The sequence below is a fragment of the Diabrotica undecimpunctata genome, chromosome 4 (genome assembly GCF_040954645.1).
Source record: "Diabrotica undecimpunctata isolate CICGRU chromosome 4, icDiaUnde3, whole genome shotgun sequence".
Lineage (NCBI taxonomy): Eukaryota > Metazoa > Arthropoda > Insecta > Coleoptera > Chrysomelidae > Diabrotica > Diabrotica undecimpunctata.
This window is the reverse complement of record NC_092806.1, coordinates 154,233,377-154,250,499: the sequence shown is the minus strand read 5'-3', so window position 1 is coordinate 154,250,499 and position 17,123 is coordinate 154,233,377. Positions and strand designations below refer to the sequence as shown.

Genomic DNA, 17,123 nt, shown 5'->3' with positions numbered 1-17,123 from the left:
CCCAGTTCCAAAGATTAAAGTTAGAATTTAAAAATTCATCACTGTGACACACACTGTGATATTTACACAAATGACATTATTTCAGTATATTTATTACTGGTTACAAGAGAACCGGGCTGAAAATAATACTACCGCAGAATTTCCACTGCCATCAGATGCTATTTTGGGCTCAATCTCCTCCTTAATTATATCGAGAAATACAAAAATAAAACTCTACAAAACAATAATATGCCCAGTCCTAACATATGGGTCACATACTTGGACTCTAACAAAAAGTAATGAAAACATGTTAGGATGTTTAGAAAGAAAAGTACGAAGGCGAATCTATGGAGTGTGGAGAAGATGATACAACTTCGAACTTTATAGAATACACTAGGAACCAGATATCATAAAGCATATTAAAATAGGATGTCTGAGGTGGATAGTGCATGTAATGTGGATGGAACAAAATGACCCAGCTAGAAAAACCCTCCTTGATAAACCCATTGGTCAGAGAAGAAAAGGAAGACCCAGAACAAGGTTCCTTGATAACATCAATGAAGACATGAGAAATATGGGAATACATGCTTGGCAGAGGAAGGCAATGGATAGGGACGACTGAAAAGAAATTCTTGAGGAGGCTAGGACCCACACAGGGTTGTAAAGACAGAATGATGATGACAAGAGAACCGTCATATGAAGTTGTTTCCATATCAAAATTGTAGTTCTCTAAGTTGTATGTTTGTCCAATGTTTTTAACTTAAGCTTTGATGTTCTATATCTGTATCAATACTTTGATTTTCTTTCTTTCTTGTGAAACCAAAGTATATTCCTATATATAATTAGTTGTAAATTGCAACTCCTTACTAATTAAAGGATTTGGTAAATAAAACTAAATGTAAATAGAATATTAACATAATATATTTAAAGTAACTATGTACATAATAATACATAAATTATAATTAAACAACCAATAAATAACTAAGCTTGTAAAGCAGGACGATCTTGTTTGGCACTCAACTTCTCATTTGTGAAAGCATAACCAGTTCCACCCTAAAAACAATACGAAATTATACAAATGAAACAAACCAATAATACTTTAACTTACTCTTTGCATTATAATTATGTCTTTCTTTGAGAGAGGTTTATTGGTCAAGGGATGAATCATATCTTTTTTGATGATCTTCTGCACACATTCCATTGTGACCACATCTCCCCTAAAACAAAATTGAATATATATGAATGATACGGATGAAGATATATGAATATATAATAGTTAAAAATTTTATAAGAAAATATATACATATAAATCGGTTCTATAAATAATTCACTAATAATATATTTCTGAATATAGACACTTACGTTGGTTTTAGAACAGCACAAGGAACTGAATTACTTAATATATCGTGGGTAACAGCACACATATATCTGTTTTCTTTAGTGTATATTGACTTCTTTTCATCTGGATCATTGACAGGTGTAAACTTGACATTTATTAAGTCCTTTATCTTCAGGGGTTTCTTAGATATTGGGCAATAAACTATTGGATCCTAAAAATAAAAGATATTAATTTCCTCTAAAATCTCAAAATAATCTAGGCATATGGAGTTCTCGAATCAATGAGGCAATAAAATTAACATCGAAGCAATATTAATACAGATATTTACATAAGTGCTAGACTAAGTCTAGTTATTTATTTTTATTCTGTAAAATGTATTTGTTTTTGGAATAAGTGACTAAATAACAATTCAATTCAAAATAACATCCAAGAAAAATTAAAATTTGGAAGAATTACACTGAAAATATCTTAAAAACAACTTTAATATACACAAACTAAAAAAGTTATTGAAAATAAAAATGTAAAACCGCATGAAACCATTTCTTGTTCTATGAAATTTACTTAAAGAAATATAATAGCACTTACTGGCTTTTCCAACTCCTTTTTTTCCGCACTTGGTGTTTTGGAAGGAACCCAGAAAGCAGGCAATTCTTTATCTCGCCCTAAAGCCATATTGGATATCGAAGGCCCAGCACCGTCTGAATAAAAAATAGGAATTAGAAATTACTATATAAACAAAATTCTGACTTGAAAACATCTAGTGAAGGCAGTAAACTTTTATAGTAAACTTTATAAAATCAAATCACAAATTATATTTATTTCATACACCAATTATATTTAAAATACATGTTTTATTGACATACCTGTATCCATCTTGACCAAAGATTTACTAACAATATTATCTTCATTTTTGAGAAATGATGACACTTGTTTTCCAATATGCTCAGCTTCTTTCTGAGCATCCTTTTCCTCCTCCAATTTCTTTAATTTCTCGTACTCTTTTAACTTGCGGTTGTATTCGCTTTTCTTTTTTAAAACATACTCCAATATTACTTCTTTGTCAAACAGATATCCATCTTTCCTAAAGGAAAAAATTCACATTTAAATTTCCCATTTTCTGGTTATTCAATAACATAATTGTAGAATATTAATAAGTTTTACTTACGTTATTACAGGATTTCTACACGGTTGTAACGACAATGAACAAGAGTCAAAATCTTTCACTGAATCCTTTCCAAGTCTTTGAGTATTTGTGCCATATCCTGAAGCTTTAGCATCTTTTTTCTTTTCATGGTAAGTGTAAACAGCTCCAGCTGTACAATTTCTTGCGTGTCTAGTCATTGCTTTATACTAAATAAATTAGATGCTTAGTAGCAAATTTGCAAATACAACCACTCACAAAGAATCCAAAATCTAAATAATATGCTGTGTGCTGTGACTGAATTATTACAAAATTATAATCTAATTTCCAAATCCAAACAATAATAAATACATGTCATACGTCAAAAATTTACGTTTACATGTCAATTACCTGGCCTCGGCTCTATTATTAATTCAACCAGCTATGGCCAACTTTTATTTCGAAATAGTTATTGAAATTGAATAAAATACTCATAAGTATGTCTTTATAAATTAAGTACTTTAATAAACGTTGATCAAGTACTTATAATTGTAAATAATATTTATCAAGAACAACAAAATTGTTTTAATAAATGACTTTAAACTATCAAATAAAATTTTTAATGTTGGTACTGTCTTGTATAAAAGGCTGTCATAAGAGGTATAATTCAAAAAATGTAGGTTAGTTTGAACATTACCGAAATTACAGCTATATTTTACCAAACAAAAAATAAATAAACAAATAAAAACTGAAAATGCAAAATCAGCAAACATTTGGTTTTGGAGCAACTGGGGCACAGCCGACTGCAACACCCGCTTCTGGTGGATTATTTGGTTCACAAACAGCTACACCTGCCTTTGGAACTGGAACAGGATTATTTGGTGGCACAACTACATCTGCAGCTCCATCGCTTTTTGGAAACACAGCAACTACTGGCTTTGGGGCTCCACCAAATGCTGGAATAGGAGGTTTTGGAACTACTCCAGGAGCTGCACCCCCGGTAACATTTCTTTACAAATCATATGTGTAATATTGTGTAATTCATGTATATGACAAAGGTTAAGTAATTTTAAACACCAAGGAATTGTTTAAAATATTTTTTTAGTATTTTAATTATTTTATTATTATTTTTAGAATGTATCCGCTTTTGGAGTTCAACAAAGCACAGCACCCGCTCTAGGAGGTATTGCTACTCCCACACCAGCTTTTGGAGCAATGGCAACACCTGCTTTTGGAGCAACTGCTGCACCTACTTTTGGAGCAACTGCTACACCTACTTTAGGAGCTACTACAACTTCTTTACCCAGTTTTGGAGCTACAGCCACTGCCACATCAAGTTTTCGTCCTGCTGCTGCTGCTACTCAAGTTTCTGGGGATAAAACATTTAGTCCCTTATTTGGAGCAACATCTACTGCAGCCCCAACTTTTGGGGCAACACCAACAGCTACACCTAGTTTTGGTTTAACAACAAGTGCAGCTCCAACATTTGGGGCAATTGCCACTGCTGCTCCCACATTTGGAGTTGCCACTACTGCAGCACCTACATTCGGACTTGGTGCTGCAACTGCTCCTTCATTTGGGGCTGCTACTACCACAGCACCAAGTTTGGGATTTGGTACTGGAATTACAACAACCAGCACTTCTTTAAATACTAGCTTGGGATTTAATCTTGGAGGTACGTTGTTTAATATAAAATTATATTTTAAATCAAATGCAAGAGGTATGTGTGATATGTATTGAAATCTTATGCATTTTATGACGGTATAAAATGTAAATAAAATATTTCTAGAAGGATCACAGTAAATTAAGCAATATCGCTTTCACAATATCGAAAAAATGATATTAATCATATATCCATTTTTTGATAAATAAAATTACTGTACCTAATTTTTTTTTACTTTGTTTCATTAATTATTCTAAATCATAATTTGGACATTTGAATACAAAAAAGGTCATGTAGATAGAATTCCGTCAAAAGAGCAAAACAGTAATAGATTAGTTTAAAGATCAGCGGACACAAACAGTTTCTTTTATAATTTTGTAGTTGGTTATCATTTTGAAGATTTACTGTGTCTTATAAAATATTTGTTATTGCACGATAATTCCTTAACTTATTTTATTGTTATAATATATTGCATAATCTTTCAATACGCTCATTTTTAAATAATGATAATTCTATTGTTTATTATAATAGTGCAATATATTTATGATGATAGTGCAGATCTAAAAAGACAAGTTGAAATCCATTTCTTTGCCTGCAAATTTCTAGTGAAACCTTGATTGGGCTTATTACCATTGTACTATTCTACCACTCTGTACTTTATTCAGTATTATAAAAATAAGTGTGCCTATCCTACCAACTTTAAATGTACATTAATAGTTTCTGCTTCAGTTACCAAGATACTTATAGTGTATATTATTGAGCACTGTATGTCAATTCTTCTGTATTTTCCATTTTTAAAACATACTATACTTCACATAGATTGCAAAACCAAAACTTGTCATTAATTCCAGTTTGCATACCACAGATGACTATTCAGTATTGTAATATTTATACAGAATATAGTTATTTACGAAAATAACAACCTCTTTTAGTATATACATTTATTGGGTGTTCTGTACAAAAGACAAAGCGATGCTTAGATAAGACATTTCAAAAGGAACATTTTCTGATATTTCATCAATCAATGTCAACATGTTCTCCCTTCACTATTTTCAATCTTGTGACTTCATTCATGATTAGATTGAATAGCAGAGGGCTTAGTGAATCTCCCTGTTTTATTCTATTACCTGTATTTATAAGTTCCATAAGTTGTCCATCGATTCTGACTTACATCTCATTGTTTTTATAGATGTTTTCAATTGTTTTATAATATTCAACGATATCTCTCTATTATACAAAAGATGTATTACATCTTGTAAGTCTTTTACTCTCTCAGATGCTTTCTTCAAGTTGATCAAACATCATAGGAATGCATGTATTATATTCTAATTCTTTCTCTGGGATCTGCTTTATGACAAATAATTTCTGACTCTAAAAATAATGTTCCAAATTTTAAAAAAGGGAAATTATTTAAAGGTCTAGTGATATTCATTTTCTATTTTTCAGCAACTACCACCAGTACAGTTGCTACTACTAGTAGTACCACCACAACACCATCCGTTGGTCTAGGAGGACTAGCTACTACACAAGCCAAAGTAGTAACTGCACAAAAAGATGTCACACCCAAAGATCAGCCACTTCCTAACGAACTTCTCCAAACTGTAGAAGCCTTCAAAGGATTTGTGAAGCAACAGAAAGTATACAGGTACTCCAGTAAATAATATTTACTAATGTGCTCACATTGTTATTATATTTTTAAACATTTTTTTTTAGTGAATGTTTTTACTTTTTATTTTCATTCTGATTCATAGTAAATTCTACCTCTTAGGTCATACTGAACAGATACCATATTATGCTTATCAAAAAATATCTGTCAGCTTGCTACTCATGTGTAGTTCGAAGGTATTGCATTTTATTATTCTAAATACTTTCTGTCTCAAACACTGACTATAATACTGCACTTACACAGCATTATCTACAGCCACCTTTAACTCCTATGTTCTGTAAAAATTATGAGTACTGCATATGCATAATATACTTTGACTATGTCAAAATAAGTACTTGATTTATTTATTTATTTAATACATGGGATAACCCCATTAACAGTTTAAATTGCAATATACAATATCACAGTTAGGATTCAAAACTTGAAATTACTTATAATATAAAGTCAATATTAAAAAGTTTATTGATTGATTGATTGTTTATCAAATAAAGAAATTGATAGCGCATTGATTCCGTTGTCTTCTCTGCAATCTACTATAGGTCTAGCTTTGTGCCAATATGAAAACCTGATCAGATTCAACTGTTATTTAATATTGATTTTTCATCACAGACATGTCTAGTTTTATATATAAATATGACATTGTATAGTTCTATAATAATTGTTCATATTTTATGTATTTTTTTTTTAGTTCAGACATATCGAAATGTTCAATTCGAGATTTTAAGAAAGTAGAACAAGACATTAAGCAGTTGACGACTCTTCTGAAGGAAGTGGAACATCAGCTACAAATAAATAGGCAATTAGCAGAAAATTTAAAATATGATACAGCAAAATGTTTACAAAATGTAGAAATAGCACAAAGAACTCAAGACACTCCGCCTGGTTTGCAGTACGAAAACACAGAACCTCTGAAGTTTTTCCTGAATCTTGCGGACAAATTTGAAAGGGATATGCAGGTGAGAACAGTCTTTACATATTTTATGTAATTTTTCATAGCTCTTTAAGAAAAATTAATGAAAAAATATATCCAGAGAGTGACAAAAAATGAATTTGTAAAAGAATGTCCCTCTGTGATTACTTGTTCAGTCATCACTCTTATCTTTAACCTTATGAGACTGTATAAATGACACTTTCTAACTTGTTCTGTCATATGTGTGTATCATCCAATTTCTGTTAAAAATATGTCTGATCATGAGAGGCATTTGGTGTGCTAGCGCATACCTACTGCTATAACCTAAGACATTATTGAAATGTTTGTGATATAATCGGTAGTTAGGAAGTAATTAATGTACTCTTTAGTGAGTTTAGCATTAATTATGGTAGTAATATATGTTTATTTTTTAATATTAGGATTTCATCACGGAATATAAAACATTATCTATCTGATTTGCCAAATATTTCTTTCGGTATTAACTTTAAATCGCTGTTCAGGCTAAAACAAAAGATAATAAAACAGTTAAAAATAATTCTAATATTAAATAATGATAATTTCTAGCTTTAAGATGAAAAAAATTTTATTTATTCAAAAAGTATTTAATTTTAACTAATAAAGATGTAAAAATTCACAAGTTTCCATCCATCCCATATATTCTGCGTGATTGATGCTATCAATCTCAAAACTTTGGTAATTCTCAGTCGCAGTTAGCAGCAAATTGTAATAAAATACCACTTTAATTTTGTAACAAGTGCACATTTGGCTAATACAAATTTGGCAGCTGTCAGATTTGTCTCAAATTGCATTGCAAGGAGACACTGAGTAGAACCATACTTTCTTCTTCTAACATATCTGTTTGATTTTTACAAAAATCTGTATTTATCTGTTAACACTTCATATTTTGTGAATGATTTCTGAAGTGGAAATCGAAACGTCAAAATAAACACATTTTAAACTAAAATTGTGGTTAATTCCAGTAAAAATAGTAATTCTAATAATGATGCGACAAGAAAATAGCTTCAGAACAATACTTAGTTTCTTCCACGTCAGTGAATATTTGGTTATGTTAAATAATGCCGGTGACAATATGCAACCCTGTCCAACTTTTTCGACTGTGAAGATCTCAAACAGTTCATTTTCTAATCGCACTGTTGCTTTTTGTTGGATAGTTTGAGATTAGTCTTATATTCTTACCATTGAGTCCTGATGTTTTTAGGATATCGATTAGTTTCCCATGTGGGACTTTATCAAACGCCTTCTCGAAATCAATGAAACATGCATACACATCGCAGTTGACATCCCTGGCTCTCTGTATTAGAACTTGCAAACTGAAAAGTGCTTCCCTCGTTCCTAGTACTGCTCTGAATCGAAATTGATCTTCACTCAGGTGTTCTTCTAATTTGGTGTATATGTGCGAGTGAATGATAGTAAGGAGTACTTAAGTACATGGCTCATCAAACTAATTAATCTGTGTTCTTTACATCTTCTAGCGTTGGCTTTTTTAGGAAGTGTAATGAATATTGATAGTAGCCAGTCTTTTGGTAAATAACCAGTCTCATAGATATTGTTGAATAGCTTCGTAAGAGTTGTGATTTGTTGTGCCTCTAATAGCTTTAAAATTTCACCATGCACATCATCGGGTCCTGGTGATTTCCCATCTTTAATCCGTTTAATGGTCATAGTTACTTTTTCGTTTGTTATTTCTGGGTCATAGGGATTATTTATTTCAGTCGGACTTCATGCTGCATCTTCAAATAATTATTGCATTATATTCTTTCCATCTTCGTAATTTATCTTCAATGGTAGTCAAAATCGGGCCTTCAATGTCTACAACTATGCCTGTATTGCGTTGTTTTCTGGTGTTCTGTACCTCTTTAATTTTTTTGTGCATGTGGAAATCGTCATGTTTGAGTTGTAGTGTTTAAATTTTCGTACATTTCTCAGTCAGCCATGCTTCTTTTGCTCCTTTTGTCTCCTTTAATATAGTCTTATGCAACTTTTTGTAGTCTTTGTCATTTCTACCTTTTAATTTTCTTCACTCTTTCATCATCTGCAATATTTTATCTGTCATCCATTCTTGCTTCTTTTCTCTTTTTGATTTTAGATATTCATACGAAATTGTGCTAATAGATGTCTTCATTTCGTTCCACTGTTCTTCTATGTCTCCAGTAGTGCCTTCAACTATTTTCGCAAAATTCTTATTAATATCTGTTTTTACTTTTTTCTGCATTTTCTTTTAGTAGACATATCTATCTTGGGCCTCATTTTCTTATGAATTGTTTTGAGTCGTAGGTTGATATTTGCAACCAATCTGAGAAGAAATGTGCCCCTGAATATGTTTTTGTTGAGGTGATAGAATTTCTAAACCTTTTGTTTATGTTGATAAAATCAATTTGGTTTCTTATGATTTTTCCTGGGGTATCACCGGGTGCTTTCCATGTAGAAAGCCTTCTTGGGTGTAATTTAAAAAGTGCATTTGTTATAACCATATCCGTCTCTTGGCAGAATTAGATCTCCTTTCTTCTTTCTCCTCTTTCGTTTCTTATGCCAAGACCATATGACCCCACGATATTTTCGACTGTACCTTGTCCTATTTTGGCATTGAAATCGCCCATGATAATAGTAAGTTCATGTTTTTTGGTCAGTTTTAGAGAGTCTTCTAGAGTCTGATGTCGGTGCATAGACCTGAATGATGTTTATATTAGAATTATATATAATATAATTATATTTAAATTACAGGCATTAAAATCTCAAATAGAAGGAGCCGAAAGTTACGTCAAAAATCACAGAAATCCAAACCCCGTGACGTCTCAGGATATGGCGTTGGGAATGCGCAGACTCCACGAATCTTTCGTCGCTCTAGCGGGTCGTCTACACTCGGTCCACTCTCAAGTAGAATCGCAGAAAGAAGCGTATCTGCAGATGCGAAAACAGTTATACAACGACAATTCCAATCCTTTCGATAGTCACGAAGGAAACCTCAGCCATATTTTCAATTATCCTTTGCCGAAAATCGCTACTGGACCTACACCTTTCAGTAATTTGTCTTTAGGTAAGGTTACGACATTTTTTTATTATTTAAACTATGTCTTACATTAAAACAATAAACTATGTTTCTAATGATTAAATATTTTTTGTAAAAGTGAGAATAGTCAATACTATAGAGCTTGGTGCATACCATTTTTTGAAAGCACACTTATTTATCGATGAATTATTAACTGTATCGAAGAAAATTTCTTAACAGTTTACAATACAATTTTTTCCTAAAAACTACTGATGCACACTAAGCACATAACTTTCTAGCATGATATCTCCTATAGTTTCTGGGGAGAGAGTTACTAGCGCCACACGTGGTCGGACCATGAACTAACATATTTGGCGGCAAATTCAAAAATAATTTGCTACTAAAAACTTATACAGGGTGGTGAATCGTCAAACGGACCATAGGAAAATTCTAAATTGTTGAATTCCTGCTTCCCTAATTATTTTACACCAAAAGTCAAGAAAAACTATTTGTAGAGGACTGAAATATGTTACGAAAACAAATGATAAAATTGTTCTATGAATTAAACGTATTCCAAAATTTTGCAAGAATGTGTATGACATGTTGCGTTTGGTCATGTTGATGTTTCTGATATTTGACAATATTTGAATTACCAAAATTTTTATTTTGTGATTTATTGTTTAAAAAACAATAAAGTTGATTAAAAATGTATTCAGTTGAGGAGAAAGTAGTAATAATAAAAATGTTTAATTCAGGCAATAGTGCGCGAATTGTCAGTTCTTTATTTAGCGTAAGATGTCCCAATTAACCAATTCTAAGTCATTAAACAATTCAAAGGATTTTACAAAATTTTGAAAATACTGGGACCGTGATTTCTAATTGTACCTGTACAAACAACAATATTGCTAAGGTGCCAAGAAATTTATAAAATCAAAATTAAATAAATGTATTAACAGAGTTGTAGAAAATCCTAAAATAAGTTCTCGGACCATTGCAGACCAGTTTAATATTCATAATTCCACGGTCTTAAACGGTGCGGTTTGTTGTAGTGTGGTGAGTGAGTGTATGGGTGATGGTGTTGGTTGAGTATGTGTTGGTGAGAATGTGTTTGTAGGGGTGTGTAGGTATGGGGATTTTAGGGTAGACTGCAAAGAAATAGTTTTCGTCACCGGAATGATTAGGATGAGTGAGGTTTGGCTGCAGAATTTGGTTGAAATGTGGTTTATTATGTATTTTGTGTCGTGTGAGTGTTTGAATCTCAGTTGTTTGAACCGGGCATCCATCTATAGTAATAGACACTCGGGACAAACGGGATGAGCGTATGCATACCGACTGATTATCAACTTCCTGTTCAACGACTGTAAATATTTGTATGGGCTCTAAGTTGAGGTGAGTGTTTTGTAACATAAAGTGGTTTATGTATTGTGTCATGTCTCCGATGTCGTATTTTGAATGGCTTCCGGTGTTTAAGATGTGTGTGTAAAATTTGAGTTGTGGTAATACTCTGTGATTTGTGGGGTGGCTATGAATGATGAGTTTTGGGGTGTCTTTGTGATGTGTAGTTAGTAATTTGTGTGTTGTATGTTGTGTCAGTGTTTTGAATGTCAGCACTGAAATTGTCCAGGCTGTGACCTGGAGGATGGTGATTGTTGTAAGGGGTTGTTGGTTGGGTGCCATGGAAACGGCGGTACCTCGAATTGTGAAGCATGTTTCATCTAGACGGAGTTTTTAATTAGAATAGGGCTGTTTTTTATTCTTACGGTCCACTCGTGAGGAATGCTTTTTTGTGTTATTTAGTCATCCCTTCTCCCTTTCTAATATAGCTTTTAGAAATATACGTCCATACATCTTTTATTTTTCGATATAGATATTTTATGATTCCTGGTCACTCCGCTTTCGTTGTAATACCAAAACTCCTCTGTAGCTTCTTTTTGGCAGGATATCATTTCTATTTTTGCCACATCGTTACATTCATCCTTCACTGCTCTTCCACTTCATATGTTATATGATACGTTCTCTCCGAATAACAACTCTAACGCACTCTACAGATTAACGGCTTTGTTTTTCTGTATCCTTCATATTCTTCACACTTATGCCATTCATTTCCTGATGTCATAAACTTTTCTCTGATCAATAATACCGAAGAACCTCCCGGACACTTTTCTGTCAAGAAGTAATCTTTGTTTTTGATACGATTTGGTAATTATTGGTTGCTTTTAAGGATTATTAAAAATTTCTTTTATTTTCAGTTTCTATGATTGCATTAATGACTTTTTGGTACGTTATGATTACTTTTTTATTTTTCTCGTTTACTGTCGTTCTATTTTACTTCTGCTGTTGGGTATTTGTGATACAGCATTGAATTCCTCCTCATATATTATTAACTTTTTATTGTCAATTTATATCGGAGATGCACGCCTCCGGTAACTGATGGTTCTTTATTTACTTTAAAGCTGTTCTTTTTTTTTTTTTGACACTGTGATTGGTAAAAGTACTTCAGATTCCTGATTTATGAGAGTACTTGTCTTTGTACATTACTTGTACGTGTAGATGTCTTTATAAAACTCTCTAGTTATTTTCAGAATGTTGTATCTCTTACCTTTCTTAACAAATTCATGTGTTTTATCAAAGTAAATAATATTTTTATCTTCACATTTTTTTTATCTTCAACAAATAATCATAACGCAATCGGAGCCCTCAGATACTATACTGTTTACTAATTACTGCACTACTGCAGTATTCGGGATTAGGATTGGTAAGTGGAGCGGGCGATATTTTATTTAAGAAGGGTCTCTATGTCCAAGGGAACCGGGTGCTGTTATCTCTTTTATTGAGGCAATTCGGACGTTTTCAATTTCTATAGATTTTCAGATAATTCTTGGTTTATAGAATCTCAAAGCATCAAACTAAGATGGAATAAGACTCTTATAAGGCAGCAAAAAGGAACTAGAGGAAAGAAAATCTGCTGGCGATGAAAATTTATGCATTAGATACCGCAGTGGTGTTCCTGCAGTTTGTAAAGTTAAACTACAAAAAAACTAGTATCCTTCCCATTAACAGTTTTTTTATTAAAATGTTCGAAACATTCGTACAAAGATTTCCGAGATCCCGAAAAGTATTTCCTGCTGGTTGTACAATATAATTATTTTAGAGGAGAGTAACTTGAATGATAACATAACTGATTGTTAAATTAAATGTGATGGTTTTAGTATGTGTTCATTATACCATGGGTTATAATAAAACAAATGGCTCTAACTTCACCTACATCGAAAGATGTCCATTCCAAAGGTGGCTATGTGTTCCTAGCTACATATGGAATTGCGAACTAGGTTCATTGTGTACATACATACTGATGGTTCTATATATTCTGGCGCCAATTTTTAAATTAATGGAATTCGCCACATTTGGAACAAAACTTAAAATAAAATCCACAAGGAAAATAAATTCCTGCAGCTGGCTGTATACCATGTATCACAAAAAGAGGTTTAAATCTTTGTATTTAGGTATATTTAAAAAAACCCTTAAAAGGGCTACATTAAAAAAACAAACGTTTTCGGAATAATAATTCCATCATCAGGTTAAAATGCCTGAGCCACCAAAATATTAGGGTATAACCCTTTACAAAAATTAAAGTTAAGGTGAAGTGGGGTATATGTGATAATGGGGCAATTGTAATAGTGCATTTAACAATGGATATTTAAATAATTACGAGTGTGCCACCTATTAGACGGAACCTGAAATATGTTAGTCTAGTGAGCCACCACTAGAAACTACGTAAATCCAAAACCAGATTTTAGTTGAGTAGGGATAGCCGATGAGTGTGTTCGAATTCAACACAGAATTTGTTATACATTTACCCCTTTCGTGAAGTATTATATTATTTTTTCGGTAAGTAAGACTATTATTATAATTTTAATTGACATAGCCGTTTATTCTAGTTTGGGAGAACATTATGGTGTAGGTTATTTAAATAAAAACTTAACATTAACCTCAAATTCTTGTTATAACACATTTGCCCCTTGGAATTTTGTCGTTGGGGTAAATGTATTATTACACATTGGGGTAAATGTGTCATTAGTATATCACATTTACCCCGTTTATATAACTTCTTGAATTTAAAATTTAAACAGTGGTAGGGCAAGTTTTACAAGGTTTATTTTTTGTTATAGATACCATGGTTCGCTGCTACAAAAGAAAAACTTCAAATGAAGGAAAATATTCGGCAGCTGATCTCAACGCTGCAATGTCTAATGTTTTAGCAGCTCGAACATCAATTTATAAGGCCGCAAAATTATACAAAATACCATATGTGACCCTACATTCCCGTGTAAAAGGTAAACGAGGAGCAGTAAAAGCAACTAAAGGACGTCCAACGTCAATTTCTACTGCTAACGAAGTTAGATTGGCCAATGGTCTAAAAACGATAGAGAAATGGGGATACCAAGAAAAGAAGTATTAGAAATTGTAGGAAACTTTGTAAAGCCTATCCATATTGAAACTAATTTTAAGGATGGAGTTCCAGGCGAAGATTGGTTTTTGGGGTTTAAACAGAGGTATAGATTAAGTATTAAAGTTCCACAAAACGTGGAATACTCTCGAAAAAAGGCTCTTTTATAATATACCAATTTTATGATTTATTAAAATCAATAATGGACGAATATGCACTTCACGACAAATCTGAGAGAATCTGGAATTTGGACGAGAGTAGCTTGTGCATTGACCCCAGGAAGACAAAAGTTGTGGAAGGTATAAATACACCTTCATCGAGAACAATAAGTTCTCCTGGTAAAGAAAATACCACAATTGCTCTTATGTGTAATGCAGCTGGCCAAAAAGCTCCACCATTAATAATTTATAAAGGTTTGCACTTATGGGATCAATGGATAGCTCCACCAGCTACTGATTTTGAGGGTACTGTTTATGCAGCGACAAAAAAAGGTTGGATGGAAGAAGCCGTTTTTAAAAATTACTTCATAAACACTATAATTCCATCACTTCCATCTGAAAGACCAATATTAATTATTTATGATGAACATTCCACTCATATGAATATCGAGACGTTAGAAGCCGCTATGCGAGAACATATTATAATTCTAAAACTGCCACCCCATTCTAGCCACCTTTTACAGCCACTAGACCTGGCTGTTTTTAAATCCTTTAAAGTTAAATGTAGGCCAAAAATTACCAAAACAAATATTTTCCCAATTTTTGTGTACAACTTGGAAACAGGTGAACTCCGAAGTAATTATCAACGGCTTTAAAAAAGGCGGAATCATTCCTTTTAATCGTCACGTCATCCCTGAAACATCATTTCCACCCTCAATTTACACGACCTCAAGGAAACAAATTTGTATGGCCAATAAATCCTGACATTGATACTGTACCACAAGAGGATATTATAAAAGTAGTACCAGATCCTATCGTCGACAGACGTGGAATGTACGAATTTCCAGTTACCTTTAAAGGCTTTAACATTCAACATTAACTGAAAGAAAACTTGGAGTGTTTGTTTAATTTTATTATATTTTTATTTCCTTTGTTCTGACATTGTTTTCGAACATTTTAAATTCTTTTGTATTTTTTCAACAAAATAAATTCTAAAAAAACACAAGTAGAGAGCTTGAATTACATTTTTGTACAATTACCCCAGACTATCAAATATAATATTTAGTACAAAAATGTAAACTTTTTTCACATTTGCCCCGGTCCCTGGGGTAAATGTGATATATTGATATGATTTTAAAAAACATCATGCAACATTAACAACACTAAAGATTATTTAATTTTTTTCTAAACAATGAATACAAAACCGTTCAAAATGTATATGATTTTTTTGATAAATTTTTGAAACGTTTCTTTACAGTGTTATAATAAATGAAAGTTGAACTAATCAAAAAGTAGATCAAATTTACCCCACTTCACCTTACCAAAAAATGTACATGTTGTTGTTTAAAAGTGAGTGATGTTAGAGTGAATATTTTATTAGATTTAACTTCAGGCAACATATAACCATGCCTCACGTGAGTACCAGCGTCCGGAGGGTAAACCTCTTCAAACGGACTTCCGCTGGTAACTGAAACTTAAAATACTTAAAATAATTATGCGGTTTATTGTGTAAATAACTCAAAAATGGAAAAATTGTAGGTAGCCACATTTGGAACCAAGCCATCGATATGTATGTCAAAAAATATATTCTCTCTGTCCGAAAATATAGTGTACACTTTGCATTTACAGAACGACTATATCTGTTTTCCATTACATTACATTAAAATACCAAAGCGCTGAAAAGCACACAATAAAAAATAAAACGCAGATATTCTGACAAGTATTTATTTCTATAATTTTCTTCGATACCTTATTTTAACTTCGATACTTGTTAAGGCTACTAAGCCTTTTTCCACCTTTTCTTATACTAACAGAATTGAAAATGTATACTATACACACTATTTTTTTTTTATTTATTTTATTTCTTACATAAATGATAAGGCAACATATCTACTGTTTATTATACAATTATGTGCAGATTATCTAAATAAAGATCGTTTTTAGGTAGTACACCACTATTTGCTGGACAACAAAATCAAAGTACGATGTCTTTTTCGACGCCCACGACTGCAGCGTCAGGTTTCGGAAGTATGACGTTTGGCACGAGTTTTGTAAGCCAATTGGGCGGGAATTCGTCACAGTTGTTTGCCGCGCCCTCTCTAGGACAAAGTACGAATAGTTTTCAGTTGCAAAAACCACCCACCGGAAATAAAAGAGGAAAACAGTAGTTTATAGTTAACTTTGTTAGCTCACATTGTCATAAATATTAACCTAATACTACTATATATAAAAAATAGACTTACTGTTATTTTTGTATTTGTATTTTTGATAATTTAGGTAATTTTAATATTTGTCGAGGAATATTTTAAGACGAATAAATGATCAAAACGAAGTAAGGAATTTAAATTTTGTTTACTTTGCAAGTACTTTACATTGTAAAATATGCACTCTTTTATGTGCTTATTTTATTTTTAAAATTTTATGAACTCAGAGGCATTCTTCAGGTCAATAAAACGAATTTACCTTATACAGTAGACTCCCTCTTAACCGATCCCGCATTAACCGGCCGTCTTATTAACCGGCCACTCCCCCTTCCTATTGTTTTGCGTACGACACAAATGTCAAACATGGAGAACAAAAAATGTCGGTACAGCAGTGTTGGCATGTTTTTATAATGTTGATGCTGTATGCTTCAAATATAAAGCTTTAGAAAAGTACATTTTGTTTATATTATGAATGAATTCTGCAATTTTTGATTTATATAAAACAACAATGAGTAACTATTTGTTTCTTTGGAGATTAATTGCAGTTAATTATTAGAAATTTTTTTAGCAATTATCCTTTGATAGATTAGGGGATAGATTTGGCAATCG

General features: G+C 32.3%; 2 protein-coding genes across 3 annotated transcripts in view; one reads left to right on the top strand and one right to left on the bottom strand.

Moving 5' to 3' along the window:
- The window catches only part of LOC140440249 (nucleoporin p58/p45-like), a 237,734-nt gene extending 221,092 nt beyond the window's left edge, over positions 1–16,642 (top strand). Inside the window, exons 1-6 of one of the 2 annotated variants that reach the window (XM_072530625.1) lie at positions 3,076–3,438; positions 3,573–4,113; positions 5,548–5,746; positions 6,456–6,723; positions 9,441–9,753; positions 16,255–16,642. In XM_072530625.1, the coding sequence (XP_072386726.1) occupies positions 3,193–3,438; positions 3,573–4,113; positions 5,548–5,746; positions 6,456–6,723; positions 9,441–9,753; positions 16,255–16,478 (1,791 nt within the window). In that variant the 5' untranslated portion in view covers positions 3,076–3,192 and the 3' untranslated portion in view covers positions 16,479–16,642. Of the gene's footprint in view, positions 1–3,075; positions 3,439–3,572; positions 4,114–5,547; positions 5,747–6,455; positions 6,724–9,440; positions 9,754–16,254 lie in introns of those variants that run through there. The other variant, XM_072530626.1, reaches the window with a different exon arrangement.
- LOC140438526 (nitric oxide synthase-interacting protein homolog) lies at positions 883–2,792 on the bottom strand. The gene is made up of 6 exons (XM_072528186.1): positions 2,484–2,792; positions 2,182–2,399; positions 1,904–2,016; positions 1,342–1,529; positions 1,088–1,196; positions 883–1,032 (listed from the first exon to the last, which is right to left on the bottom strand). The coding sequence occupies exons 1-6, from the start codon at positions 2,657–2,659 to the stop codon at positions 961–963; spliced, it is 876 nt and encodes a 291-aa protein (XP_072384287.1). The 5' UTR covers positions 2,660–2,792; the 3' UTR covers positions 883–960.
- Positions 16,643–17,123: the final 481 nt, after the last annotated feature.

What these genes read in the sequence shown, in the direction of transcription:
- LOC140438526 (XM_072528186.1), bottom strand. Translation starts at nt 2,659, where the DNA reads ATGACTAGACACGCAAGAAATTGTACAGCTGGAGCTGTTTACACTTAC. An exon ending in TGTAGAAATCCTGTAATAAC is followed by an intron (nt 2,400 to 2,483) that starts GTAAGTAAAACT and finishes TTTTTCCTTTAG; the next exon opens with GAAAGATGGATATCTGTTTG. An exon ending in TGTGCTGTTCTAAAACCAAC is followed by an intron (nt 1,197 to 1,341) that starts GTAAGTGTCTAT and finishes ATTTTGTTTTAG; the next exon opens with GGGAGATGTGGTCACAATGG.